Source organism: Penicillium cataractarum (assembly GCF_028827025.1).
Source record: "Penicillium cataractarum strain IBT 29864 chromosome Unknown utg000010l, whole genome shotgun sequence".
Classification (NCBI taxonomy): domain Eukaryota; kingdom Fungi; phylum Ascomycota; class Eurotiomycetes; order Eurotiales; family Aspergillaceae; genus Penicillium; species Penicillium cataractarum.
Genome location: NW_026622746.1, coordinates 447,694 through 473,682, shown reverse-complemented (window position 1 = coordinate 473,682; position 25,989 = coordinate 447,694). Strand labels below are relative to the sequence as shown.

The 25,989-nt window shown below is 50.6% G+C and overlaps 8 protein-coding genes across 8 annotated transcripts; 6 read left to right on the top strand and 2 right to left on the bottom strand.

Annotated features, from left to right (window-relative positions):
• Window positions 1-1,212: 1,212 nt before the first annotated feature.
• On the top strand, window positions 1,213-6,632 carry N7496_012309 (transcriptional regulator SIN3; the record flags this gene model as incomplete). The annotated part of the gene is made up of 8 exons (XM_056705222.1): window positions 1,213-1,316; window positions 1,384-1,448; window positions 1,557-2,197; window positions 2,261-2,361; window positions 2,456-3,134; window positions 3,203-3,658; window positions 3,784-5,901; window positions 5,958-6,632. The coding sequence occupies 8 exons, from the start codon at window positions 1,213-1,215 to the stop codon at window positions 6,630-6,632; spliced, it is 4,839 nt and encodes a 1,612-aa protein (XP_056549120.1).
• Window positions 6,633-8,504: 1,872 nt separating this feature from the next.
• coaT (acetyl-CoA hydrolase ACH1) lies at window positions 8,505-10,314 on the top strand (the record flags this gene model as incomplete). Its single annotated transcript, XM_056705221.1, has 3 exons — window positions 8,505-8,647; window positions 8,762-9,002; window positions 9,121-10,314. 3 exons carry the CDS (start codon window positions 8,505-8,507, stop codon window positions 10,312-10,314), a joined length of 1,578 nt encoding a protein of 525 aa, XP_056549119.1.
• Window positions 10,315-10,872: 558 nt separating this feature from the next.
• On the bottom strand, window positions 10,873-11,265 carry N7496_012307 (uncharacterized protein; the record flags this gene model as incomplete). Its single annotated transcript, XM_056705220.1, has 3 exons — window positions 10,873-10,909; window positions 10,972-11,099; window positions 11,176-11,265. 3 exons carry the CDS (start codon window positions 11,263-11,265, stop codon window positions 10,873-10,875), a joined length of 255 nt encoding a protein of 84 aa, XP_056549118.1.
• Window positions 11,266-13,416: 2,151 nt separating this feature from the next.
• Window positions 13,417-14,805, top strand: N7496_012306 (acyltransferase family protein; the record flags this gene model as incomplete). The annotated part of the gene is made up of 1 exon (XM_056705219.1): window positions 13,417-14,805. The coding sequence occupies one exon, from the start codon at window positions 13,417-13,419 to the stop codon at window positions 14,803-14,805; it is 1,389 nt and encodes a 462-aa protein (XP_056549117.1).
• Window positions 14,806-15,302: 497 nt separating this feature from the next.
• N7496_012305 (uncharacterized protein) lies at window positions 15,303-15,944 on the top strand (the record flags this gene model as incomplete). Its single annotated transcript, XM_056705218.1, has 1 exon — window positions 15,303-15,944. The coding sequence occupies one exon, from the start codon at window positions 15,303-15,305 to the stop codon at window positions 15,942-15,944; it is 642 nt and encodes a 213-aa protein (XP_056549116.1).
• Window positions 15,945-19,416: 3,472 nt separating this feature from the next.
• btgE (putative cell wall glucanase (Scw11)) lies at window positions 19,417-21,099 on the top strand (the record flags this gene model as incomplete). Its single annotated transcript, XM_056705217.1, has 1 exon — window positions 19,417-21,099. The coding sequence occupies one exon, from the start codon at window positions 19,417-19,419 to the stop codon at window positions 21,097-21,099; it is 1,683 nt and encodes a 560-aa protein (XP_056549115.1).
• Window positions 21,100-21,709: 610 nt separating this feature from the next.
• N7496_012303 (alpha/beta fold hydrolase) lies at window positions 21,710-22,615 on the bottom strand (the record flags this gene model as incomplete). Its single annotated transcript, XM_056705216.1, has 1 exon — window positions 21,710-22,615. One exon carries the CDS (start codon window positions 22,613-22,615, stop codon window positions 21,710-21,712), a length of 906 nt encoding a protein of 301 aa, XP_056549114.1.
• A 2,820-nt stretch (window positions 22,616-25,435) lies between these two features.
• On the top strand, window positions 25,436-25,937 carry N7496_012302 (uncharacterized protein; the record flags this gene model as incomplete). The annotated part of the gene is made up of 2 exons (XM_056705215.1): window positions 25,436-25,548; window positions 25,784-25,937. 2 exons carry the CDS (start codon window positions 25,436-25,438, stop codon window positions 25,935-25,937), a joined length of 267 nt encoding a protein of 88 aa, XP_056549113.1.
• Window positions 25,938-25,989: the final 52 nt, after the last annotated feature.

Here is a 25,989-nt window from a genome sequence, read left to right as displayed (position 1 = left end):
AATGCTCTTATGGACAGGTGCATCTTGGCGATGGGATCGGGTGGTTGGTGGAAGGACTGATGATATTGGCGGGAGAGCGAAACGAATGAAAAAAAGACGCAACCAACAAAAAATGAAAGCAAAAATAATGGCCATAGCAGCACCCCCAGATTCCATAATCTCAGGACTTTCCCTTCAACCTTACTCGCCTCCTCTTTTTTTTTTGTTCACAGAGGACCCATCATTCCCCAAGTGTCCGCAAGGCGCTCTGCTTGAGCTTCAGCTCCAGCTCCCAGTTTTTCTTTTTCTCTTTCTTTTGACAGTCCTCTCTCCTCTTCCATCGCCATATCGTCCTCTCTTGGTTTGTATGCAATTTTTATTAGGTATTCCACGGGCGTTGTACGGAGGCGCTTCATGATAGAGAATGTTAAGCCTGCTTGGGGCGTTTTTCATGACGGCTTTTCCTTTACGTGTTGTGTGGGTAGGGGGTACGAATGATGGAGTGATTCCTGTCTTCATGTCCCTTCATGATACCTTTGTCTCGGATGGATGGGTTTTTAATGCGCTTATCTTTTAAACACTCCCTCCAAGTATTCTATATTCCTTCCTGCCTCTAAATTGGCGTATGATCAATCGACTTCCTCCAGCCCAAGCATCATCATGCCCACGCAAATTCCCCCGTTTCTGCCGGGTTTTTTCTGCCGGGCTTTGCGGGCGATGACGAAGGCGGAAGGAATCAGTCGTTCGCACAATACCGGCTATTACGGGATGGCACGTCCTTTGATGAGGACCCTATCTGATAATACCGTACCAAAATGTCTAATACACACGGACAATTAACGGCCCGAGGCACTTTACGCCTAACCGTAGTTGGATTAGCGGGAGTCGGTCAGGAAAGCCTCCACTGGAGAAGCCCGCGATCGGTCGCGCGCACTCTCTTGTCCCTAGACCTTGTCGTCGTCATCGCAGTTATTCCTCGTTGAGTGTCGAATATACCTCTCCTCTATTGTCCCAGGGCACTGGTCATGCTGTGACCCCAGCGCGTTCTGAGTGTTACCTCCCAAGCGAGCGAGAGTAGCGAAAGCCAGACCTCAGAGAAACAGCTGGAGCTCTCACCTGCGTCAGACGTTTCTATCCCACCCTCGACCCTCCCCCCTATTTTCCGCCCGTTTTTATACGCATATACTTTCTTGATCTTGCCTATCGGTGCAGATCCGAGTTCATGAGCTGATCATGAACTCTGGGAACGATTCCTGGCACTCCTCGGCCGGTGGGCCTCCGTCGCACCCTGGCATGGATCAGATGAATCAACAGCCACGACCTTTGGGGTCGTTCAGGTAGGAGATATGCTCCTTCAGACTAATTGCATTGTCGGGCGCTAATGTTGGATCCTTTTATTTATAGTCAAAATCCCCCTCAGCAAGGCCCGGCGTCGCAACCCTCTGGGCCCGTTCTCCCTCCTCCATCTGGTTAGCAAATCCCCGTGCAATCTTTCGACAGCTGTAGACCTCGACTTCGGGCGTCGAATCGTCTGATCTGGTAGGATTCATGATCTAACCTTTTTGCGCTCTCCATAGGCCCCTACCACCCCGGTGGTCAAGCCGGTCACTCCCTCCCCGGCCTAGCGGAATTGAGCCAGAGCCACGGTGCTCCCCACCAACCTCCTGCGTACGGACAGCACCCGGCAGGCCCGACTCATGGCGCCGGCCACTCCCTTCCCGGCATTGGCCAGGCCATGTCGCATGCTTCACCACAGTCTCTGAACCGGGAGCGTGAGCGGGACTCTCGAGAGCGCGAGATTCTCGAGCGCCAGCGCCAGGAAGAGATGGCGCACCGCGAGCGCGAACAGATGGAACGCCAACAGATGGAACGCCAACAGATGGAACGTCAGCGCGAGCATCATCCGGTTCAGAGCCACACCGGCTCGATTCCCCTCCACCAGCCCGTCGCGTCAAAAGTTCCCAATTCTATCCATGGTCCGAACGGTCTCCTGTCGAATCTCGGCACCAATCCACCTAATGGCCCGCAGGCTAACGTTCAAGCTTCCGGTGGACCAGCAGCTCTTTTCGGAGGACCTCAGATGCCCCACGGCGAGGGTACCCCGAGGTCGTACATGCAACACCCGGCAGGTCCTCCCATGATGGGATATAATGGACAGGGGCAGCAGATCCCCGGGAATGTTGCGGCCCTGGCTCAGGGTCAGCAACCCATTCTCAACGTAAGTGGCCCAATCGGGTTCTCACTGCACATGCCTTGGGCTCACGTACCGTTGGTGGAACAGGATGCCCTCAGCTATTTGGACCAGGTCAAGGTGCGATTTGTAGACCAGCCCGATGTTTATAATCGGTTCTTGGATATAATGAAGGATTTCAAGAGTCAAGCGTGAGTTTTTTTTTCATCCGAACTTCTCTTTCCTGTTTGGGAAGCCAAGGTTGAGGTGGCTGCCTGAGAGAGAGAACTAACCTCGAGTGAATAGCATTGATACCCCGGGTGTAATCCAGAGGGTTTCCACATTGTTCAATGGCCATCCCGCCCTTATCCAAGGCTTCAACACTTTCTTGCCTCCAGGCTACCGCATCGAATGCGGTACCGAAGACAACCCAGATGCGATTCGCGTGACCACCCCCTCGGGAACAAACACCCTGAGTATGCCCCGAGCGGGCCGTTCGCTTGATGCCGCTAACGATTTGGGTCCCTCTGGGGGCCTGGGTGCTCACCCTCGCTCTGACTATTATGAACAGTCTCGCCCTGGTTGGCAGCAGACTCAGCAGCAACAGCAGCAGGGTCATCAGCAAGGTGCACCTGGGTCGTATTCCCCCGGCTCGCGTATGATCGGTCCTTCTGGCATGTACCAACAGGAAGGGCAGGCCCCTCCTCAAGATCACCACTTTGCGTATCAAAGTCAAGAGGCTCAGGGTGCTTCGGCACTCTCCCATCCGCAAGATCACCGCGGTGTGGCCCAGTTGCAAGGAGCAGCATCGGCAGCGTCTGGATTAGGCAGACCGTCGATGCTCCCAGTTTCTGGAGGTGGGTCGACTCAGTCGATGAGTAGCCTAGCTGGGGTTGGAGGCATCCTTCAGGGCGGCCATGCGGATCTGAACAAACGGGGGCCTGTTGAATTCAACCACGCAATCAGCTACGTGAACAAGATAAAGGTTTGTCTTCCTCACTTCTCCGAACTCTATCCTAACCCACTTTTTTTCTGACATCCTCCCTTCTACAGAATCGTTTCTCTTCTGCGCCTGAGATCTACAAGCAGTTCCTTGAGATTCTGCAGACTTACCAGCGCGAGTCGAAGCCTATCCAAGACGTTTACGCTCAAGTCACTCAACTTTTCAACACTGCCCCTGACCTCTTGGAGGATTTCAAGCAGTTCTTGCCTGAATCTGCTGCCCACGCCAAGCAACAGGCTCAAGCACGTATGGCCGAAGAGGCTGCCCCTACATCAAACCTTCGGGGTGAGCCCGTGGGTTTGCCGTCTTCCACTCCCAGTCGTGACGTGAAAATGCCACCCCTCGGCCAGTTCAACGTCAAGGACTCCGGAAAGGAGAACAAGAAGCGACGAGGTGGTCCCGGTGTTGGCCTCTCGTCTGTTTCTGGTCCTTCTGGCGTTGATGTGGCTCGCATGCCCGATGCCCGTGGAGGTCCTCCTGCAGGCCCTTTCACTAATGGGAACAAGGTTCGTTTAACTCCCTTTTCATTGTGGTGTAGATATGACAGGCATGAGTGGCACTGTTGCCCGTGTCCTCTCACATCCACCTCTTTTTCCCACTTTATGATATCATTACTGACGATGAATTGCAGAGACCCAAGCACTACCATGGAAAGCCTTCTGGAGCTGACATTCCCAACGTGTCACCAACTCTGATCCCGGCTCTTCCTGAACCGGTTCCACCAAATGCCATGACCACGCCCAGTCAGGAGGAGATTGCCTTCTTTGACCGTGTCAAGAAGTTCATTGCCAACAAGCAGATCTTCAGTGACTTCTTGAAGCTGTGCAACTTGTACACGAACGACTTGATCGATCGTTTTATTCTTGTCAAGCGGGCAGAGGGATTTATTGGCTCTAATGCCGAGCTCATGAGCTGGTTCAAGCGGTTCATGAATGTGGAAGAGCCCGAAGACAAGACCATCGATCCCAAGCCCCAGACGGAGGCTGGTGTGGTGAACCTCGCCCATTGTCGGTCTCTGGGACCCAGCTATCGTCTTCTGCCTAAGCGCGAGCGCCAGAAGCCCTGTAGTGGTCGTGATCAGCTCTGCCATGATGTCTTGAACGACGAGTGGGCTTCACATCCTACCTGGGCCTCTGAAGATTCTGGTTTCGTTGCCCACAGAAAGAACCAGTTTGAAGATGCTCTCCACCGTATTGAGGAGGATCGTCATGACTATGATCATCATATTGAGGCTTGCACACGCACCATCCAGCTCATCGAGCCGATTTGCCAGCAGTTCTTGCACATGTCGGAAGCCGAGCGGGCCAACTTCAAGTTGCCTCCCGGTCTGGGTGGTCAGAGTGAGGCTATTTACCAGCGCGTGATCAAGAAGGTCTATGACCGCCAGCGTGGTGAGAAGATTATTCGCGACATGTTTGATCGTCCTTGCCAAGTTTTGCCTATCGTTCTCTACCGCCTCAAGCAGAAGCTCGAGGAGTGGAAGGCGTGCCAGCGTGAATGGGACAAGGTTTGGCGCGAGCAGATGCAGCGTGCCTACTGGCGCAGTCTGGACCACCAGGCGATTGCCACCCGCTCGACTGATAAGAAGCTGTTCATCGCGAAGAACATCCAGTCTGATATGCAGGCCAAGCTTGAGGAGACCCAGACCATGCGCAAGGGCGGTCTGAAGCCTCCAAAGCACCAGATGGAGATGAAGTTTAAGGATCTGGACGTCCTGTTGGATACTACTCATCTCCTTTGCTTGTATCTTGATCGGAGTACCTCTGGTTTTGGTGCAGACCCGTCTCGTCTGATCAGCTTTGTCAAGGACTTTATTCCTGTCTTCTTTGGACTGGATCGTGAATCCTTCCATGAGTATATGGATGAGCTGATGCTCAACGCGACCCCGGCTGAGGAGTTGGAGGATCAGTTCGGTGCTGATGATACTTCGATGGCTAGCCGGAAGGCTGTCAACACGCAGAAGCTGGATCTCTTGCGTGAGACTCTTGAGCGCAAGCTGGAGAAGGGCAATGGCCCGGTTCAGGAAGACGGAGCTGCTTCTAGTGCTGCCGCTGCTGCGCCTGCCACCACCCAGCTCGCCACTCCAGACGTCCGGGCCACTTCAATGGCTGTCTCCGAGCCGGAAGATAACTTTGATGTCGCTGAGCTCAAGTGGATGGAGCACCCTGGTCAAGGCAACTTCAACCTTGAACGCGAGTACACTCTGAACGAGAAGTACAAGAAGACCGAGCACCAGATGTACGGCAATTTGAATCTCTTGTGCCTTCTGCGTACCTTTGAGATTCTGTACTCTCGGCTGCTCCGTATCAAGGAGCAGGAAGGAGAGGCTCACGAGCAGGTCCGCCGTGGCCTTCTTCCCAAGCCCGCTCACGAGTTGTGCCTGATTGACCGCTTCCCCGCCGACTTCTTCTACGATGTCGACCCCAAGGCCAACCTGTACAAGCAGATCGTGCGCATGTGCGAGGAGGTCATTCGTGGAGATATTGACCAGCTCCACATGGAAGAGACTCTCCGTCGATTCTACATGCAAGGCGGCTACCTGTTGTACAACTTGGAGCGCATCTTCTCGTCGATCGGCAAATTTGTGGCATCTATTTTCACTGGTGATGCCAAAGATCGCAGCTCGGATATTGCGAACCTGTTCTTCAAGGAACGTGAGAAGAATGAGACTACCCACCACCAAGAGATGCAATACCGCAAGCAGGTGGAGAGGATGATCAAGGAGGGCGATATGTACCGCATTACCTACGTAAGTATCTGTATTCGCTGAGAGTTGACAGTCATGTGCTAATCCAGTTTGTACAGTTCCCATCCGACCGCCATGTTACCGTCCAGGTTATGACCACCGAAGACGCCACGCTTGACAGCGACGAACTCAGCTCCGAGGCCCGCTGGTCCTACTACGTGACCGCTTACTCCATGCGCGATCCCACCGAAGGCGTTTCCTACTCCGACATGCGCATGCCCTTCCTCAAGCGCAACCTGCCCAACAAGCTTGACGAGGACGAGGAGTACGACCGATTCTACCGCCGCCTGCAACACCACGACGGCCTGATCATTCGCATCTGCGCCAACAACTATACCATCCTCTACCAACCGCCCAGCCACGATTGGTTCTGGCGCTCGACCGCGCCCGTCCACGACAAGGACGCCGACGCGGAGACTATCAAGGCCAAGGAAGAGCAACAGACCAAGGAGAAGGCCGCCTCCCGCGAAAAGCGCCATGATCGCTTCCTCGAGAAGTTCGTTAATAACCCCAACTGGGCTCGCGGTCTTAGTAAGGATAAGGTCGACGAGTCGAATCAGCGCTTCCGCTCTTGGTTGAATGGGACTCTTGAAAAGGAGGACTCTGCACCCGCCGAGGCTGCGGAGCCTGCTACTGCCGGTGCTGCCGATGACGTCCAAGGGGACGCTCAGCAGGCCGATGAGCAGGCTGATACCGATATGGCAGACGCTGAGCCTGCCGCTGCCGAGGCGTAAGCTGTTGGATCAATGAGATGGTGGGGAGGCTTTTGATAGGATTTTTTGTGCTTGTGTTGCGGGGAACAGGATGATACATGCATTTTGCCGGACTGATATGCGAGAAAGGGACGGCGTCTTTTCTTCTTCTTTCTTCTTTTTTTCAAATTCACATGAGGAAATTGCGCAATGAGTTTACACGGCTGTTTCTTCTATTTTTTCTTTCTATTACCTTTATTTTATGGTTTGTGGGTTTGAGATTCTTTTTTTTTCTCACTTAGCCGTCATGTATTCTATTGGGTTTCTTCTATTTTCATTCTGATTTCTCTCTTTACTCTTTATTTCTTGTGGGAGATTATGTATAGGGTAGGCCTTGTGTTATTCTGTTATGGTCGGTGGTTCGGGTTCCTCAGTCCTGGCACCGATGTCCACCGATGAATGCCGAATAACAACCGCTTCCTTAGTTCGTGGACGAGTATCCCCCTCTGCTGATTTCTCTGGGGATCTCTTCTGGGGAAGAGGAGAACCAATCAGGGGTAATTAATTGTCAGGGGTTAGGGGTTGCTTCTCTGGCCTGAGGCTAGCCAGCTTGTATGAGGAGCGCTTAAAACTTCTTGCACCCCACCCCGCCCCCTCTTCTTACTATTGAATGAATGTATTATTAGGTATTTATGTACGGTTAATGGGAATCTCCCTGGGCTAGGTTTAAGTATAGCATTGAATTATTTACTTAAGTGTAAAGCAGGTAGTATATTTAGCCGTGAAGTTCTTTTGTAAAGGGAAAACAGTATCTCTGCTAAGAGCTGGAATTTCAGTAGAGAACATAACCCTGCGTATGCGATTGAATAAAGACAGAATCTTCCAGGATCGCCCCTATCTAATAGCCGATAGTCGATAGTCAAAGTAATCACTGAAATCAACTCCCAAGACCACAGTATTTCTAAACAGTCAGATACTATACCCTCGGCCTCCAGATCAAACACAAGACTAAACCTCCGTGCGGCCGAACCCCAGTAACCGAAACAGTCCGAGACGGCAACGAATTTCAATGAAAGCAGTAAAAAAATGGATCTCCCCCGGGCCGAGTGGAGACTCAAGCGATCACCTGCGATCTAGGCGTGGGCGAAACTCGGCGATTAGTGTACACTGTACAATATTGAACAATTTGCCCATACAGCCTTTGTCTAATGCTCGGATCTAAGTGTTAATCGGCAAGGGAGTCGCCGAGTTGTGGCGATTCGCGGGGTATTTCAGGGGAGTATTTCGGAGCATGTAGGCTTTTTGGGAAGGGCGAGAGATGATACTTTGGTGGGTTGGTGAAGTCCGGGGGAATTGCGAGAAATTACCGGTGTCGCCGAGGGAAAGCCGAGCTGACGTCAAGATGAAGATGGAGTTGTACTAATTGGGATGTGGGGGGGGTTTCAGAGGAAGATCTGCTAATTTTTTGATGATTAGGAGTGGGAATAGAGTCAATTGGATTCAGAATCGGAGGATAATGTTGAGATAGTAGTTATGAATATATCTATGAATGATATTTATTGGTTACAGGTTATGGTGGTATAGTAACTGGAGGAAAGCCATAGGAAGCCCGCGGAAGAGAATAATAAAGAGTGGCACTCTCGTGTGGATTCTCGATTCTCCAGAGCTTCCCTTCTTCCGGTATTATTCTTTTCCTCATTTCTCTGGGCCCCAGTGGATCTGGATCACTTGCCTTCCATTCCTTTGGGCTGTGGGGTCAATTGGTGTTCGACCTTATTTAACGTCTCGTCTCCTTCCCCGGCCACTTTCTTTCTCTTCTGACTTCTTCCACTTTCCCTCTTCCAACGAACACTCTCACTCTCCACTCTTCTCGGAGTTCGTCTTTTTTTTTATTTCTGGTTTCACATATTCAGCATGGCTGCCTCCGCCTTGCTCAAGAGCCGAGTCCGCCGGCCTTCATATCTCAATAAGCTGGCCAAGGCTGAGGATCTCATTGACCTCTTCCCCCATGGCTCGTACATCGGCTGGTCTGGTTTCACGGGTGTGGGCTATCCCAAGTACGTATTTTGTATTTGCGCTTTACATTCTTCGCGTCGGGAACCCTGCGCATTGAATTATCCCCCGCTATGACATCAGTTAGGGTATGAAACTAATCCGCCGTGCTAATATAGGATGGTCCCCACCGCGCTCGCAGACCACGTCGAAAAGAACAACCTGGAAGGTCAACTTAAATACACACTCTTCGTGGGCGCCTCATCCGGCGCAGAGACGGAGAATCGCTGGGCTCGCCTGAACATGATTGAGCGCCGCAGCCCGCACCAGGTCGGAAAAGAAATCGCCAAGGGTATCAATAACGGACAAATCAAATTCTTCGATAAGCATCTCAGCATGTTTCCCTCGGATTTGGTCTATGTAAGTATAACGGGATTCATGTGCTGTACTACCGGCTAAGGCTCGGGGGTTCCCGCCGCGGAGACCGGAAAGTCGAGAATGATCGGCGCTAACCATTTTCCTTTTTCGATCAATCTAGGGCTACTATACTCTGAACAAGCCTAAGAACAAGATTGACGTGGCCGTTATCGAGGCTTCTGCGATTACAGAGAATGGTGGAATTATTCCCGGCGCCTCGGTCGGTGCTTCGCCCGAGTTGGTCCAGATGGCCGACAAGGTCATTATCGAGGTGAACACGTCGAGTCCCTCCTTCGAAGGCCTGCACGATATTGTGGGCTCCGATCTCCCTCCCGGCCGCAAGCCCTACCTGATTATGGCCCCCGAAGACCGTATCGGAACTCCCTATATCCCCGTCGACCCCGAGAAGGTCGTCGCCATCGTCGAATCCACCTACCCCGACCAGACCCAGCCCAACGCCCCCGAGGACGAGGGCTCCCAGGCCATCGCCACCAACCTGATCGAGTTCCTCAAGCATGAGGTCAACCACGGCCGTCTGCCCAAGAACCTCCTCCCCATCCAGTCCGGCATCGGCAACATCGCCAACGCCGTCGTGGGCGGTCTCAGCAAGGGCGGTTCCAACTTCACCAACCTGAAGGTCTGGACCGAGGTTCTGCAGGACTCTTTCCTCGACCTCTTCGACAGCGGCAACCTCGACTTCGCAACCGCCACCTCTATTCGCTTCTCCCCAGACGGTTTCAAGCGCTTCTACGATAACTGGGAGCGCTACGCCGGCAAGCTCCTCCTCCGCTCGCAGCAAGTCTCAAACTCCCCCGAGATCATCCGCCGCCTCGGCGTCATCGGCATGAACACCCCCGTCGAAGTCGACATCTACGCCCACGCCAACAGTACCTGCGTCATGGGCTCGCGCATGCTCAACGGCCTCGGCGGCTCCGCCGATTTCCTCCGTAACTCCAAGTACAGCATCATGCACACCCCGTCAACACGGCCCAGCAAGGTTGATCCTACCGGTGTCAGCTGCATCGTTCCCTTCTGCACGCACATTGACCAGACGGAGCACGATCTGGATGTTGTCGTTACCGAGCAGGGTCTGGCTGATGTGCGAGGATTGTCGCCTCGCGAGCGTGCGCGCGTTATTATCAAGCAGTGCGCTCATCCTGATTACCAGCCTATTTTGACGGATTATCTGGATCGGGCTGAGTTTGAGTGCTTGAGGAAGGGAATGGGTCACGAGCCGCATCTGTTGTTCCAGGCGTTTAAGATGCATCAGAATTTGCAGGAGAACGGTACCATGAAGATTTCTTCTTGGGAGTAAGAAAAGGCCCGGAGTGGTGATTGCTTGGCTTTCTTTTGGTGATTACGCTGCAAAATATTGTGGGGTTGGATTTGGTGTTTGGAGCTTTTTGTACATACCATCGGCATTTTTATCTATTAAGAGAGATCAATCGATCTACAATTCATATTATTCTCAATCAGTGCTTGTGGTGTTTCAAACTCGGCTATATGTCAAGCTTTTAAAGTAAGATGCATTTGGAGCGGGCCAGTCATAACTACCCTGGATCTGCTTAGAAGATTGAATGATTAACAGGAGAATATGAGTGGATACTATAAATATTTTGACAAGTATACGGCTACGCCCATTCTAAAGAGTAATCATACTCCACGTGGACCTCTTTGTAAGACGAGATTTAAATCAACCAAAGTGTGGATAACATAAAATCTAAAAAGCACCATAACTCCAAAGCTATCATATCAACATAACAAATACCATTACCCGTCCAAACACAAAACCATAATCTCAGAATCCGGCTTCGCACCTCCAAGCCTCGGACAATCGCCCTTTGCAATTCTCACCCCCGAATCAAGACAAACCCTAGGACGACGGTGGGTGGTACGATCCACCAGTAAATCTACCACGAGTCAGCCACACATCCCACAAATAAGTGGATACTCGGTGAATACTGAAGCATACCGATTCCAAAGAGATCCAATCAATCCAGTCTGCGCATCGCCGGACTTACGACGTGCCCAGCCGTGGTCGACATTGTAGGATTTGACATCCTGGAGACCGGCGAAGAGACCTCGTCCAGCGGTTGATTGCTGTGGGATAGTATTAGTATTGTTGATAATGGAAGAAGTATATATCAAAGTCAATCGGAATTGGGATTGAACTTACCCTGTGCGTCTCCTTGTTGCGAACCCAGTAGTCAGCACCGAAGTCGTTCTGGAGGCGGGCAGCCTGGGAAGTTTTGGATGGAGAGCCCATAGTGAATTCTTCGGTTTGTGCGATAGATCGAGTGCTGGGATAAGAAGCGTAGAGTGTTGTGATAGTCTTTGATAGACTTATAGAGTATTCTCTGAGTAGATATGAAGATCTTGATGAACAAAGAATCCTTCAACCCCTAACAAGCTGTATTCCTTATATACCTCCTACACGAAAATCCCACGGAATACACCTACTATCCAAAAGACAATTACACGTTTTCCATCCATGGTAAATGGCAAGATCGCCTTCGAACATGGGACCACACCATCCCGGCCGAACGAACCGAACACTCGTCCGCAGCGGTTCCGACTCGCACAATCTTCAACTATGGAACTACCAGTCATAACGAAGTGAATTAGGCTGATTTACCGCGTGAGTGACCTGATCTCGCATCCGAGGGCTTGGGTCTGGGGTGGTTAGTGCCACACTGCGCGGGCTGTAGTCATGACGTCGAACGGCTAAAGAGTGGTGTGGTCGCGGCCGAACCACGCGGGAGTAGATCTTCCGGGTGTTGAAGTTAACAGTTACTGGGCTAGAGGCTGTTGGTTAGTTTCGGGATTGGCCGAGAGGCGCAGGGGTTCATGACTTTTGGTTTTAGCGAGTTGTTCTCGTGGGTTTGTTTTCGGGGTGAGTTGATTTGTTGGTTTGGTTGGGCTATGGTCAGATCAGCTGGTAGTGGGATTTTCTCGGGTGGCATGATCAGGTTGTCTTTGGCTCCCTCTGGAATCGTGGTTGTGTGGTGTGATGTGAGAATGGATTGGAGAGAAATTAAGAACAAATAGCTGATGGTTCTTGATATTAACATTATTAGAAACGTTATTATGGATTTCTGTCTCGTGGTTGGATTGGTTGTGACTAATCGTAGATCCCGGAGTCCAGAAGGAAGGCTCATATACCTTCAGCGGCTTCTTGCAGATGCTGTGCGACAAGACGAAATTGACACCAACTAGTAGTGTAGATCAAAACTGATCTGGTTGTCCTGACAATTTTAATTTTAGGGTACTAGGCTGATTACAATTTAGTAACGCCGGTCGCTAATTTGAGGGGGAACGGTGTCTTTGTTATAGTTCTGTTACCGTGAGCCCGATCGTGGTACAGGCTCCCTGGAATGCCAAACCAGCTTTAAGGACGAATAAATTGTGTTAAAGAGACTTATAGACAATTTAACGAGTCTCTCTTACTAAAGTTTCAACAGTGCTCTTGTTTCCGCTTAGAGCAGGTTCGGCTGGGCGCCTCTACAGCCCAAAGTGATACATCAACACGAATCCTTGAGTGCAAACCTGTTTCTGACTTATCTGCTCTTCCTGGAATATTCACATTAACTCTCCAGGCTCAACATCGCCACTGGAGTCATCCCGACCCTTCACCACTGCAAAGCACAGCCACATCAGCATGGCTAGCCCATCACGTGGGGCCAGATGCCTCGATTTCCCCCGAGCGCCGAGTATAAATCTTGATGACTTGCCCAGCAAAGCTCAAATAGATGATAATAGGTGAAAATGCCTCGACTATACAGTGGCAGCATGGAGCAAGTTAGGGTGGTTGGCTTGGGGGGGGGTCTAATTGTGAGTAGCAATTAATTTTCGCGCTCACCTTTAGGGATTATTGTTTAGTGATTCAAGGCCATAAGCTGGGAAGGTGAGTTTCATGCGCCCGAGGCTTGCCAAGGCCATCCATACCAGGCTCGTAAGCTCACTGGACTATAAATGATTGATGGGGCTGGCGAGATCCAATCTAAAATGCAGGGAAACAACATCCCTTCCATAAATATGGAGATGAGTGATGACAGACTTAAATATTTAAGAGAAAACCATATATTCATTGGCTATTACAAGCCTGTGAATTATAATGGCGTGGAAGGGTCTCACCGACGATCATCTCATCTGCCTGAAGAATATCTATTCTAGATCAACGCTAAGCCAAACGTAGCACGCTAAACTATTTACAGTAGTATGTCTTATTCTCCACGTTGTGATTGGCACAACTAGCGTGCGGCTAAACGTGGACCCTTTTTATTCCCCAGCTCACATAAGATATCAAGCTGAGCCCCAAAAGACTTTCACATCTACCTCGTCCATGAATCAATGAAGACTCAAAGCGAACGAGGGGGAACCGGAGAAAAATAGGAGATCAAACAACATCTCCTTCCCCATGGAGCGCACAAAATGGCTCGACGGCCTGCGCGGCATCGCAGCCGCCATCGTAGCTGCGGATCACTTCTTCATGAGCGATGTCTGGCACCCCTTTGTCTCCTACTGGACCGATCCGCCCGAGGGGAATCGCCATATAGTACAGCTTCCACCAATTCGAATTCTCTTCTCCGCCCATGGAATGGTAACGTTATTCATGGTTATCTCCGGCTACGCGATTTCCATCAGTCTCCTGAAAGCTCGAAATAGCCCCCAATTCTTGGCACGAGTTTCGTCTGCCGTTGTGCGAAGGGTTTTCCGCATTTATATGCCTGTCTTCGTTACGGCTAGTCTGGCTCAGATCTTTTACTTTTTTGATCTGTATCATTGGCCGTTTGACGAGGGGTTTTTGGAGACATTGCCTAAACCTTGGACGGCGCCTTGGCATCATTTTACATGGGTTCTCAATTATATGGCTGATAGTATGAATATTATCGCGTTTGAATATCGCGGTGCTTTGAATGGGCAGCTGTGGACTATGCCGGTTGAGTTTAGGGGGTCAAACGTGGTTTACCTCCTCATCGTGGGATTCTCGGGGTGGCGGGCAAAGTCGAGATTCTACATTCTTCCCACTCTCGCTTGCTTCTTCCTATGGTATGGCAACTGGGATATCTTTGGCTTTATCTGGGGTCTCTGGCTGGCCGAGAGAGCTAGGGCTACCACGAATACACCCTCTTTACCATCGGACGAGCCACTGCATGCCGAATTTGAGATGGCAGAGTTCGAAGACGAAGACAGACCCAGGTCATTCTTCACAACACCCCTTCGTCTAGGCTCATGGTACGGCAAACGTCGATGCAATACCCTGAAATCGAGAAACTGCCTCACCTTTTCACGCATTGGTGCCATCCTCATCTTCCTCGCAGGGTACTACCTCCTCTGCCTGGGCAACGACGGCCACCTCCCACCGGGGTATCAATTTCTCTCCGTCCTCCAACCATCCCGTTGGAAGGATAAATGGGATATATATCACTTTTGCTGGAAAACCATCGGATCAGCCATGCTGGTCTACGCCATCGGGGAACTACCCTGTTTACAGAGACCTCTCAATACGCGAGTAGTTCAGTATCTGGGCAAGATTTCGTTTGCATTGTATCTGCTTCATGAGACAATCTACGAGCTGTGGAGGAATCCGTTGCGGGATTTGATTTACTCGGCGTTGAGTGGGAAGGAGTATGGGAGTAGTGGTGTGGCGTTGGGGAATGATCCTTTTTCGTTTCATGTTGCTTGGTGGTCGACGGGAATTTTGCTGGGGGCGGTGGTTGTGGGTGCATCGCATTTTTATACGATCTATGTAGATGATTGGTGTGTGGCTTTTGCTAAAAAGGTGGATCGGTGGTTGAGTTATTAAATACAATAATGGAATTCTTGTTTCGGTGAGACGCCAGTCCAGCTATGTAGAAGACAAGTCTATGTTCTATTTCTGGCATGCAATATCTGGAAAACTACACTTAACTACTTTTTTTGTGTCCGAGTTACCTTTATACACTGTGTTGTGACCTCTGATGCGTCGGCTTGACATATAAGAGCCGACTTCACCCATTTGGTCTAGCTCGGTAGAAACCGTCCTGTGGATGAGAACATTATATCACCTTCCTTTAGTAAAACTAAACTCTGTTTATTATGCAAGTGAAATTGTCCTTTCCAAATCTCTAACTAGCTTCAGACTTATATTCCACAATCTCCAGATCCAGCCCCAGCCGTCATGAAGAGCACTTCACAGAGTCCTCCATAGACCAATGTATTCCATCTTACACACCGAGCATCAAGGCCCTTAGTTATGCACGAGAATATGCAACACGAGCAAGCCAACAAACAAGCTCCTCGAAATCCATCCTCATGGTCACAATGCCAACGACTCCAGGTCTCGGCTCTTTGTATGGAGTCTATGAGGAGAACTCTGCAATCCAAGATGTGATAGAGACACATAACAACGTCGTGCACGACAGTCATGAACTCCACCATACCATCTACACCACAAAAGCCATGAAAAATCCCACGCAGAAGGCCACCCTCACCGAGCTAACAGCACAGATAGTCCATTTCGCAAGCCATGGCGTCTCAGACCCCACAGACCTCTCAGAGAGCCATTTACTCTTACAAAAACCAGGATCCTCAGGACCCGTTGTCGATGCGCTCAAGGCGTCGAGTATCTCTACCTCGACTTCACTTGGTAGGGCGTGGATCGCGTATCTGTCTGCATTTTCAACGGCGCAGGTTCGAGCGGATACGCTCCTAGATGAGAATATCCATCTCACGAGCGCATTCCACGTTGCGGGATTCGCACACGTCATCGGCACTCTGTGGCGTGCTGATGAGGATGCGTGCGTGCTATCAGCTCGGTGTTTCTATCGTTATTTGATTGGAAAGGGGGATATTGGTGAGTCCGGGGCTGTTGCGAGGGCGTTAAGGGAAGCGGTACTGGAACTTCATCGCGCTTTTGCGGATAGACCGAATGCGTGGGCTCCATTTGTCCACTTCGGTGCTTAGAATATATCGGGACCCTTTCGAATGGCTTCGTTTTTCAGTGTACAGGTGAGCTGTCGTAGTAGACATGGATTCTTTGTGCTGAGGACCTTTGCTGGCCTAGGGCCTTTCTAGGATCCGCTCTCCCTGGTTTCGTGGATTTCGTTGACAAGCCATCTCCTTACCTATACGGTGGCTTGTGGATTTCCTTCTGCTTCTTCTTTATATTCGCAGTTTACAGTTATCAATACACTCCTTTCTATGTCTGTTGGCCAAGTGGAGGCTCATCATAAATCTTGGTTATGGGGTGGGTGTGGCTATGAATCTACGAGAGTGGAAGATATATATCTCGTTTAAGAGCCGCATCCCGTTTCCTGTATCTCGTACATCAGCGACCGAGTGCACCAGTTTTGCCCAAAAGCACAATAGTTCGTACTTGAAATAAGAAAAAAGGCCTACGGACAAAGAAAAGAAAAAAAAAACAGAATTAATCCATCATCTCAACCTTAATCTACGAATTGTGTCGATACTCTTCAAAGTCTATCTACCGTCGTGCCGAGGTCCCGCGCTTACAATCCCCAGAAGGCTGAATAGCGCCCTCACGCCTATGCAGGTACGGTGTTTCATCCGCAACCTTATTCCATAGTAGTAGTAACATAGTAAGATTTAATAGCAATGATAGGTAGCATCTATTAATCCAGAATGTGCTGCTGCTACTACTACTGCTGTTGCTCATGCAGTATGTACTTGGGTTTAGGGGCTATCGATTCTACAGAGCAAGCGAATTGTACAAACCAACCTCGAAGACGGAGCTGTCGCTCAGCATTTAACCCTTGCTTTAACTAACAGGATGTACTCACATAAATCGTGCAGAGGATGCTGGGATAAGTATCACAACACTTTACGAACTCCCCCGTCGCGAACCCCAACCCCGAACACGAGCTACCAGAATCCACTGAGAATAGCAAGTGCTAAGAAACTAGACCATCAAACCATCACAACAAACCCAATCACACCCCTAAAATCCTCCATACTCCATACTCCACACAATCCTCGGTCCACGGCCAATGCAAGCGCCAACCCCTGACTCTCGCCCCCTGAATAGCCTCACAGAGTCCCGCCAAGCCTCGTGCTAAAAACCCCATCACATCCGAACGGGAGAACACGCGCCGCCCAGATCGACTATCATGCTTGGCGGCTCATAGCGGTTCCCCTTCTAGATTGTGGTTCGAGAATTGAGACCAATTATATTATGGAGATGCTTTGTTTACTTAATGTTTACATACTTGTGTAGAACGGTTACGCCCACCCCCTCGAGGCTTTCACCCCTGAACGCATAATCGGCAACGGCGCTCGATCCAAGGAATAGCCGTTACCTCGTGGTCCAATAATTGGGGACTAATGGTAGAGGGAACTGATAGAGGGAACTGGGTGTTGGAGGGTAAGTGATCCGAGACTAGCGAGTGCTAACGAAAGCATTGGCGGGAGGAGAAGTGCACGGAAGTCTGTTACTTTAGTCTTTCAGGGGAGGGGAGAATGATATTTATGGCAATGGAAGTCCCATCCAATAACTACTGGATTACGGAGAACTATGACAATAATAGGACTTTGTAGGCGACCATTTCAACCCGTCGCCCTGCATGTTGGCTCTACGCCACAGACGGCAGTTATATTTAGTCGTTTACAGAGGAGCACTTAGCCCATAAACAGCAGTGCTGAAACATGACATTCCGGGGAGAAGAAAAGGGCCTTCAACAAGATATGTGATGAATATTGATATTCTAGGGACTGTATCCTGGAGGAACCAGACACTCCAAGTTCTAGACCATTCTCGCATTGAGATCAGCAATGGATGAGCAGAAGAGGGGGCCACTACCGAGTGTTCCCACTCTTTACCGTGGGCGATCTCGAATGCGGAGCGGATGAATGAGTCCAAGACAGTGTCTTACTGTGAATAGAAGGACCTCCGGATGAACGATGGACGCGGGGCACTTTGAACCTGGTATGTCCAAGATGATGCCCTGTCGGACTCACTAATCGGGAAGACCAGGCTGACGAGTCCTCCAAGGAATATCCGCGCGCAACCGAAAGTGTAATCTTACCTGTGCATGTCCAGTACTGCTGGCAATGCAAGAATTCGTTGTTGTGCCTTTGCTGTCATCTTATAATTGCAGGCCTGATCCGTGGTTCCAGGGATCACACCGATGTCATCTCTCGCCACCGTTGGAAATGGGTTCTCCGTCGTGTCCTCCGCTTGGGGCTGGCCTGGTTGCATTTGGCCAACAACAAAGAGGAAAAAAGTTGAAATGAATAAAATACGGGGGCTGCCCTGTACTGCATCCAGGCGGTACAGTACCAATTTACCCATTCGAGTCCAACACGAATGAGGATCGGCAGGGCGGAAATTAAAGTCTGGAATTGGCCAATCATAATTTAGGATTAGCTCCACAGAAGCTGCCACTTGGCCCGATCGGGTTTAGATCTATCTCCACATGGCGCATGGCAAATTACCGGGTTTTTGGATTTCTGTGAGACACTTTCAGCTGATAGTACGGAATACATATCAGAATATTGGGGGTCGACGAGAGAATATAATTCTGGACTCTGGGAATATTCTGGATCCTCGCCTAGACTGCCATTCTCCATACTGGCGATGATTTAATCCTACCTTTTCAGGTCCAGTCTGCCCTATGGAGTACTTGGACTGTACCTGCAAGGCCAAGACGGGCGCAGGGTCCTCCTACTGTCAGGGGCAATTTCCCCTTCTCTCTGCAGTGTTGGCTGTAAGGGGCGGTGTACCCTTGGCCCCAGTGAGACAGGGCTATTTTTGCTTGGAACTGGGCTGGAGATGAGCCCAAGTCTAGGATAATCCAGTGGGAATAACAATTAGGTATGATAATAGCTATGATAATATCCAAGTATACTCCATATATAGACTATATACTGGATGATAGCTGGAGTACTACGACCGCGGACCTGCATAGGCGCCCAGTCGAACACGATAGTCCCGATGGTCCAGGTACTACGGATAACTGCTCCGATCAGTATATCAGTAATATACAGTCTGGATAATTTCCACTCCACTCCTGCCCGACCCGTGCGGGCCAATCCATTGTCAGTCTTTCACCGGGTCTCCAACCATCCGCCAATCACACGTGCAGTGTGCCTGAGCCCATCTAGACTCGACTCCATTTTACCCTAGGACGTACTGAAAATTCACGATCGGTGGAGAGTTCTCACGGCGTTTCCTCTTCCCCTTTTCTTTGGCTGGTCCCCTTCCCCCTAACTTTTGCCCTTTTCCCTTTCCTTCTCCAGTGACCCAGTCCCCTGCTCCAACAAAAGGCCTGACGTGCCCACTTCCCTCCTTTTTTCCCTCCTAACCCACGTTCCCTTCCCTCTCACTCTTCCTCTCACCCACTTCCACAACTGACCACCGCTTCACTCGTTCAGCGGGCATTCCTTCTTTCTCCATCTCGAACGTTTGAATCCTCTCATCATGAAGGGTTCCATCTTCGCGGCTGCGGCCCTGGTGGGCTCTGCCATGGCCGATGCTCACCTGCACCGCCGCCATGAGGCTATTCACAACCGTCGCGATGCCTCCAGCTCCGTCGTCGCCTCTTCCTCTCTGGCTCCTGCCCCCGAGGAGACCTGTGGCTGCACCACCAAGGTCATCACCTACTACGGCTCCCCGACTCTGGTGCCCGTCTCCTCCACCGAGTCGACCACCACCTTGACTAGCACCATCCACTCTACCAGCACCAGCACTTTCACCGTGACCGTGACTCCCTCCGTTGCTGCTGTCTCCTCCTCCGCGGTTGCCTCGACTTCCACCGAGGTCGTTCTGCCTACCCCCGGTGTGACCAGCTTCTCCTCCACCGGTACCTACACCATCCCGGCCACCACCCTGACCGTTACCGACACCACCACCGTTTGCGGTGCCACCACCACTGAGGTTGCCAGCGGTACTCACACCATCGGCGGTGTCACCACCGTTGTCGAGACCGAGACCGTTATCACTTGCCCCTACGCCACCGTCAAGCCCACTGGCACCACCGTCACCAGCGTCATCGAGACCACCACCTACACTTGCCCCGCTGCTGGTACTTACACCGTTGTCCCCGGTACCGTTACCTCCGTGCCTACCAGCACTGTGATCGTCTACCCTACCCCCCAGACCATCACCCCCGGTACCTACACTCAGACCGAGACCGTTGTCACTGTTACCCGCACTGACTACACCTACGTCTGCCCCTACTCCACCTCCGGCCTGGCCAGCACCACTGCCCCGGCTGCTACTACCGCCGCTGCCACTACTGCTGTCCCCGTTGCCTCCTCCTCCTCCACCAGCTCTGCTGCCGCTGCCACCAGCTCCAGCACCTCCAGCTCTGGTGTCACCGGTGCCGGCCAGTATGGTATGACCTTCTCCCCTTACACCTCCAGCGGTGCTTGCATGTCCCAGTCCGAGGTCACCTCCAACCTCAAGGTCATCAAGGACAAGGGCTTCAACCTGGTCCGTGTCTACTCCACTGACTGCAACGGTCTCGAGTACATTGGCTCTGCCTGCAAGGAGCTTGGCATGAACATCATCATGGGTGTCTACATTGACAGCACCGGTACCTCCGGCGCTCAGGACCAGGTTGACGCTATTGCCAAGTGGGCTGAGTGGGACATGGTCGAGCTGATCGTTGTCGGTAACGAGGCCGTCTCCTCCGGCTACTGCTCTGCTTCCCAGCTTGCCAGCTTCATCACCTCCTGCAAGTCCACCTTCCAGGCTGCCGGTTACACTGGCAAGGTCACCACCACCGAGCCCATTGACGTCTGGGAGCAGTACGGTACTTCCACCCTCTGCAGCCCCGTCGACATTGTCGGTGCCAACATCCACCCCTTCTTCAACTCTCAGGTGACCGCCGCCAAGGCCGGTGAGTTCGCCCTCTCCGAGTACAAGATTCTCGAGGGTCTTTGCAACAAGGACGTTGTCAACTTGGAGACTGGCTGGCCCAACGCTGGTGATGCCAACGGTGACGCCGTTCCCGGTGTTGCCGAGCAGGAGACTGCCATCAAGTCGATTGTTGCTGCTCTCGGCTCCAAGTCCATCTTCTTCTCCTACGCCGATGATGACTGGAAGTCCCCCGGTCAGTTCAACGTTGAGCAGCACTGGGGCTGCGCTTCCGTCTTCTAAGCGCGCCACGCCACGTTGATGGGTTGATTTAACTATTAGCACCCCCGCCTTTTTTTGTTAAAATCTTGTACAGGAGGAATTAAGGAGTTTTTTTTTTGTTCATCACTGCCTATTCTTCTCTTGAGAGTTGTATGTGATCGACCTGCCATTGGTTGGTCTCGTCTTGTCTCATGATGGCTTGGTCCGGTGTGGATGCTTTCCAGGGGGGTTTCCCACCTTCCAACGCCAATTTTATTGTTTTCTCCTGTCTATTATCTTGGACGTTTACGTGGTAGATATACCTTTTTTATTTGACGTTGTCTACTGACCCTGGTTGCATCCACCTGATTTCTTTGTTCTATCTTGTCTGTATATCTTTATTGATGCATTTTATGAACGGTAGCTCTTGAGTCCATGTAGGCTGTATTAATATCTCGTAGTGAGTGGATGATATGCCTCCTACTTTGATGCAAAGGCAGAGTCTTCGAATAAATTGTTTCTCAATACCCTAGGCCCATTGATACACGCCCTAATCAAGATATCAAGATACCTGGCCTCAACATCTCGTCCTGAATCTTATACGACTAAACAAACACCCAACCCTCTCCTACATAGACATCATCTCCCCTTCTCACACCCCCCCCAAAAACTCCACCAAATACGGGAAAAACCTCTCACTATCCTCCCAAAACGGCGCATGTCCCAACCCCTCCATCCTCACACACTCCCCACCAACCAACCTCCCCCACCCCAGTCCATCCAAATAATCCAAATTAATAAACGGATCCGCCGTCCCATTAACAACGGCAAATACAACCCCGTCTCCTCCCCTCAATGCCTCAGCCTCAACAACACCAACTTGATCAACCCCTTGCCCCGCCGCAAAGCTCGTGAACATATTTGCCCGGGCAACACCCTCTGTCCGGCCGACAGCGTCAATCTGCCAGCTCTCGTACGGCGGCCCGCTTGTCGCGGTAGCGTAGATACGGACTTCCTCCGCAGTAAGCGTATCTTTACTAGCGAGCGGCAACGCCGGCGAGGGCGGTGTCTTGCTAAATGCGAGCATAACTTGGTCCGGGGTGTGACTAGGCGGCGTACCGACTAACATAATCCCATTGACCTTTAGCTTCGGGGTAGGGTTTGACCGGATAAGAGATAGCATTTCGATAGCGATGTGCCCGCCCAAACTCCACCCTAGCACCGAGACTTGACTAATGCCTAGGTCGGCCAGGATAGTCAGGATACACTCTGCGTACCCTTGCATCGTGTATGTTTCTTCCGGTGTGGATGCGTTTTCGGAGTTGCCGTGGCCGGGGAGGTCGAGGGCCAGGATGCGGTGGGTGCGTGTTAGGGGGGTTGTTGTTAGGAGGGGGTGCCAGATTCGGGTGCAGGAGCTGTTGCCGTGGATGAGGAGGAGGGTTGGTAGTGCATGGGGGTTGGAGGGGGACGAGTCGAGGATGTAGATTTGGCCTGTTGGGCTGGGTTGGTGGTATGTTTTTATTGTTGGGGTTTGTGGGAATGAGAGGGTGGAAGTCATGATGAGTGTTTTGATGTAGCGATATGAGCGTAGGGGTTTGAATCGATGCGTATAGTATTTTATTGGAGATAGGAGCATTCGAGGAGGGGAGAGTGCAGTTATAAGTGCTTGGAGATGGTGATGGGAATGGCGTTATCAACTGAAGTGGGGTAAACTAATATAGGTTTTAATCCGCGCCAGCCTTGTCGTTAATGTAGTTGATCGATTGACCAATGGGACTGCATAGTATGCACAGTAGATTCTGGGCTTTCTTATTCCTACTAGCGTGGGGGCTCGCAGTCTTGTTGTCGTTTTAATTAGACCGTCTATGGCATTGGGGACTGTACAACAGCACCCTTTGGGTAAGTACCTCGGCCTATCTTTGCGAATCCTTAACCCCATACTATTGCTATTACTACCATGAACTGGCGCTTATAGTCGTCGACCTACTACGTGATCTGTTTCTGTCCATCATTTCGTCCACTTGCTTCAGACTAAGAAGACTTCAACTTAATACAGCCACTCTGCTCTGATACATCTATTCATTCCCCAAGGCGAAGTTTTCTATATCTCCTGCTTGGGAAGCTCGTGCCTTTATATAGGAATGGCGTATAGCCCGCTATCAATCACCGCCAGTGTCACCAGCATCCTCACATTCGTCGCGGCAACTCTTGCGTTTATCTATGTCCGCTACAACTTCTTCCGAAATGGTAACATCGAAATGATGACTATTTATAAATCGGTCGTTGGCTTTGTTGCCGAAACTAACACTATAGCGAGAACGACGGAATCCGGAGATCACATTAGATCTGATTTACTGCAAGGGCTTATTACGGAGTTGCTCGGCACTGAGATTAGAGTGATGAAGAAACGCATGGTATCCTTTGGCGTCGGCCCTGCAGAGATACCTCCGGATCCATATTCGAGTATGCCTCAAGACGGAGTATTCCCGATATATCAAACCGTAATAACTCAATACCAGTCGGCCTTGCAAGATCGGCTAGCACCATTCGCATCCAATACCGCTGACAAAATTGTTCGTCGGCACTCTCTCTGCCTCTCATTCATCCGTCCTCTTAAGTTCTCTCGGCTAGCATTAGGCGAATGACATTCAGAGTCACGCCGCTACAATTACGTTGGTACAGAGTACTGCGTTCGGTGCTGGAAATGATTCAGCGAAGAGAAACACTTCGATCACAATTATTGTTTCATCTGATGTCTCTTATTCATTTTAGGTTTTTGATAACCCCACGAATCACAAATTAGGTCAACTGATGTTTGGAGCAGACAAACAAAGTCTCACGAGGCCTTGACTCATAAGCTGATTGATGAGAGTCGTTAATTACGGTCACTCGTAGAAGAAGTGGTCAAAGTAAATACTGAAATCAAGAGTACCATGCTTAAGATGACGCACTTGGATCAGCCCGATCTCCAATCCAAGATTACTCATGAAACCGTCGAGGAGAACTAAATGGATTTTTCACATTTGCTTAGGCTGTGTGAGGCGATGCCGAAGCAAAGGCAAATTTGGATCAAATCAGCCGATCAGCCTGAGCATTACCGTGAGCGATCACCTTGCCTAGGGCAATGGGGTGAGCTCACCCTACGAGCTAGGCGCTGCTCACTTCGTGATGCGGCAGGTTCCGTCACCTGGTTTACATAGAAATCACAGTAGCTGCTGTCTTGATCCTGTCAGGCGGGGTTCGCAGTTATCGTCTCTGTAGCTAGTCCCCGAGGATCTTTGGATCATCTACAGGCCGTTTTTAGTAGATATCTCATATCATTTTTCTAATACCGGCCCCTGCTCTGTAGCTCTATACTGCGGTGACCGAGCGCTTCATCTGAGACATTAACGATTGAGAATGTTTCTGGTCTTATACATTAATATATTACCAAGGCTGACCAGTAAAGGCTGCCTTATTTCATCACTTTCTCGCGACAAGCGTCACAAGGACCAAACAGACCGGAGTATGCATGACTCCAGTCCCATCCGCATCTTGTCGAGGCTTGTACTATCTTGGCAAAGCTTACGTATCTTCAGTTACCCATTTTGCCCGAGCCCGGAAATCTGCTTTATACTCTGTTTTGCTTCATCTTCTCTCTTGCACCCTTCGCTACACGGAGATTCTCGTCGTTGGGTAGAGGGCGCTTTCGAAATCCTCGCCATGATCTATGGAAAGCAGAATTCAGTCGGAAGTTGAATGTAGCAAGGTGGGAATGGTGATTTGCGGGGTATTGATGTCTTTCCTATTCCAGTTATCCCCGCAAATATGCCGGTACTAGACTTGTACTCGAACTAACCCAAAACGTTCAATTGGGACCCTGAGTTTCCGGGGTAGCATTTCGCTGACGAACTCCCGGCCTGTCCCGTAGCTAGAATAGCAAGGATCGACGGAAATGTGTCGATCTCGACATAGATCCGGGGCAGGATTCTTCAGGAGAGGGGTTCAGATTTATAGATATGACGAATTTGTGTAATTTAATTCACTGCAAAATAAATGTCAGCGGATCGAACTGAGAGGAGTGGCCAAAAGGGTATGAGTTCTGTACTTTCCAGACAGCTAAAATTCAGCGATGTGCGACATTACATTTAGGCCTATGTTGATATTTGAAACGGATTCCGTTCTATGGGTCCACATCGGGCACGGCTTCGATATAGCTCTTTGCCCAGATGAAGGCTTCCCAGATGGAGATTTATACCAACCCGTGACAGATGTATCAAGGTATCGACACTTGTAATCACTATAAGTATCTTCAAAATCAGGCGAATAGTTTTCAATATCAGTCTATTCCAAAGAAAACCATTCAACGCGGCGAATTAACAAAAGAAATCTATTCAAAATGAAGTCCCAGATTATGCTGGCTCTTGCAACTGCTGCCTCGGCAGCAACGCTCGAGAAGAGAGAAACCTATAGCGGTGTGGCTACTTTCAATAACTACGCCGCGCAGGGCAAGTATGTTTTAACCTCCAGCAACGGCCTTACTCGCTACCCTCTACGAGATTAACACATCTTAGCACTGTTTGTGGCCCCAAGGCTGGTGTGTCCGGCACGTACGGAGTTGCCATTGGTGACCTTTCCCCAAATATCTGGAGTGGAGAAAAATGCAGCGGGTCAATCGATTATTCCAAATGGTACTGTTACCGGTCTCACAATCTGATGAAGTCACGCACACTAACCCACGTCACAGTAACGGGCAGAATCCTATTTCTGGATACAGTGGGCCGGCATGCCCGACTACGACCTGCGGTGAGTGTTTCAAGGTTTGCAACGCTGGCGGATACGGAGGTGCTTCTGTTGGTGGAGTGGGCAATTGCATCACAGTGAATGTGATTGATGCGTAAGTTTTTCCTGAAGACTCCTGGGATGTACTTGGCTAAAGTTGATTCTGAAGCT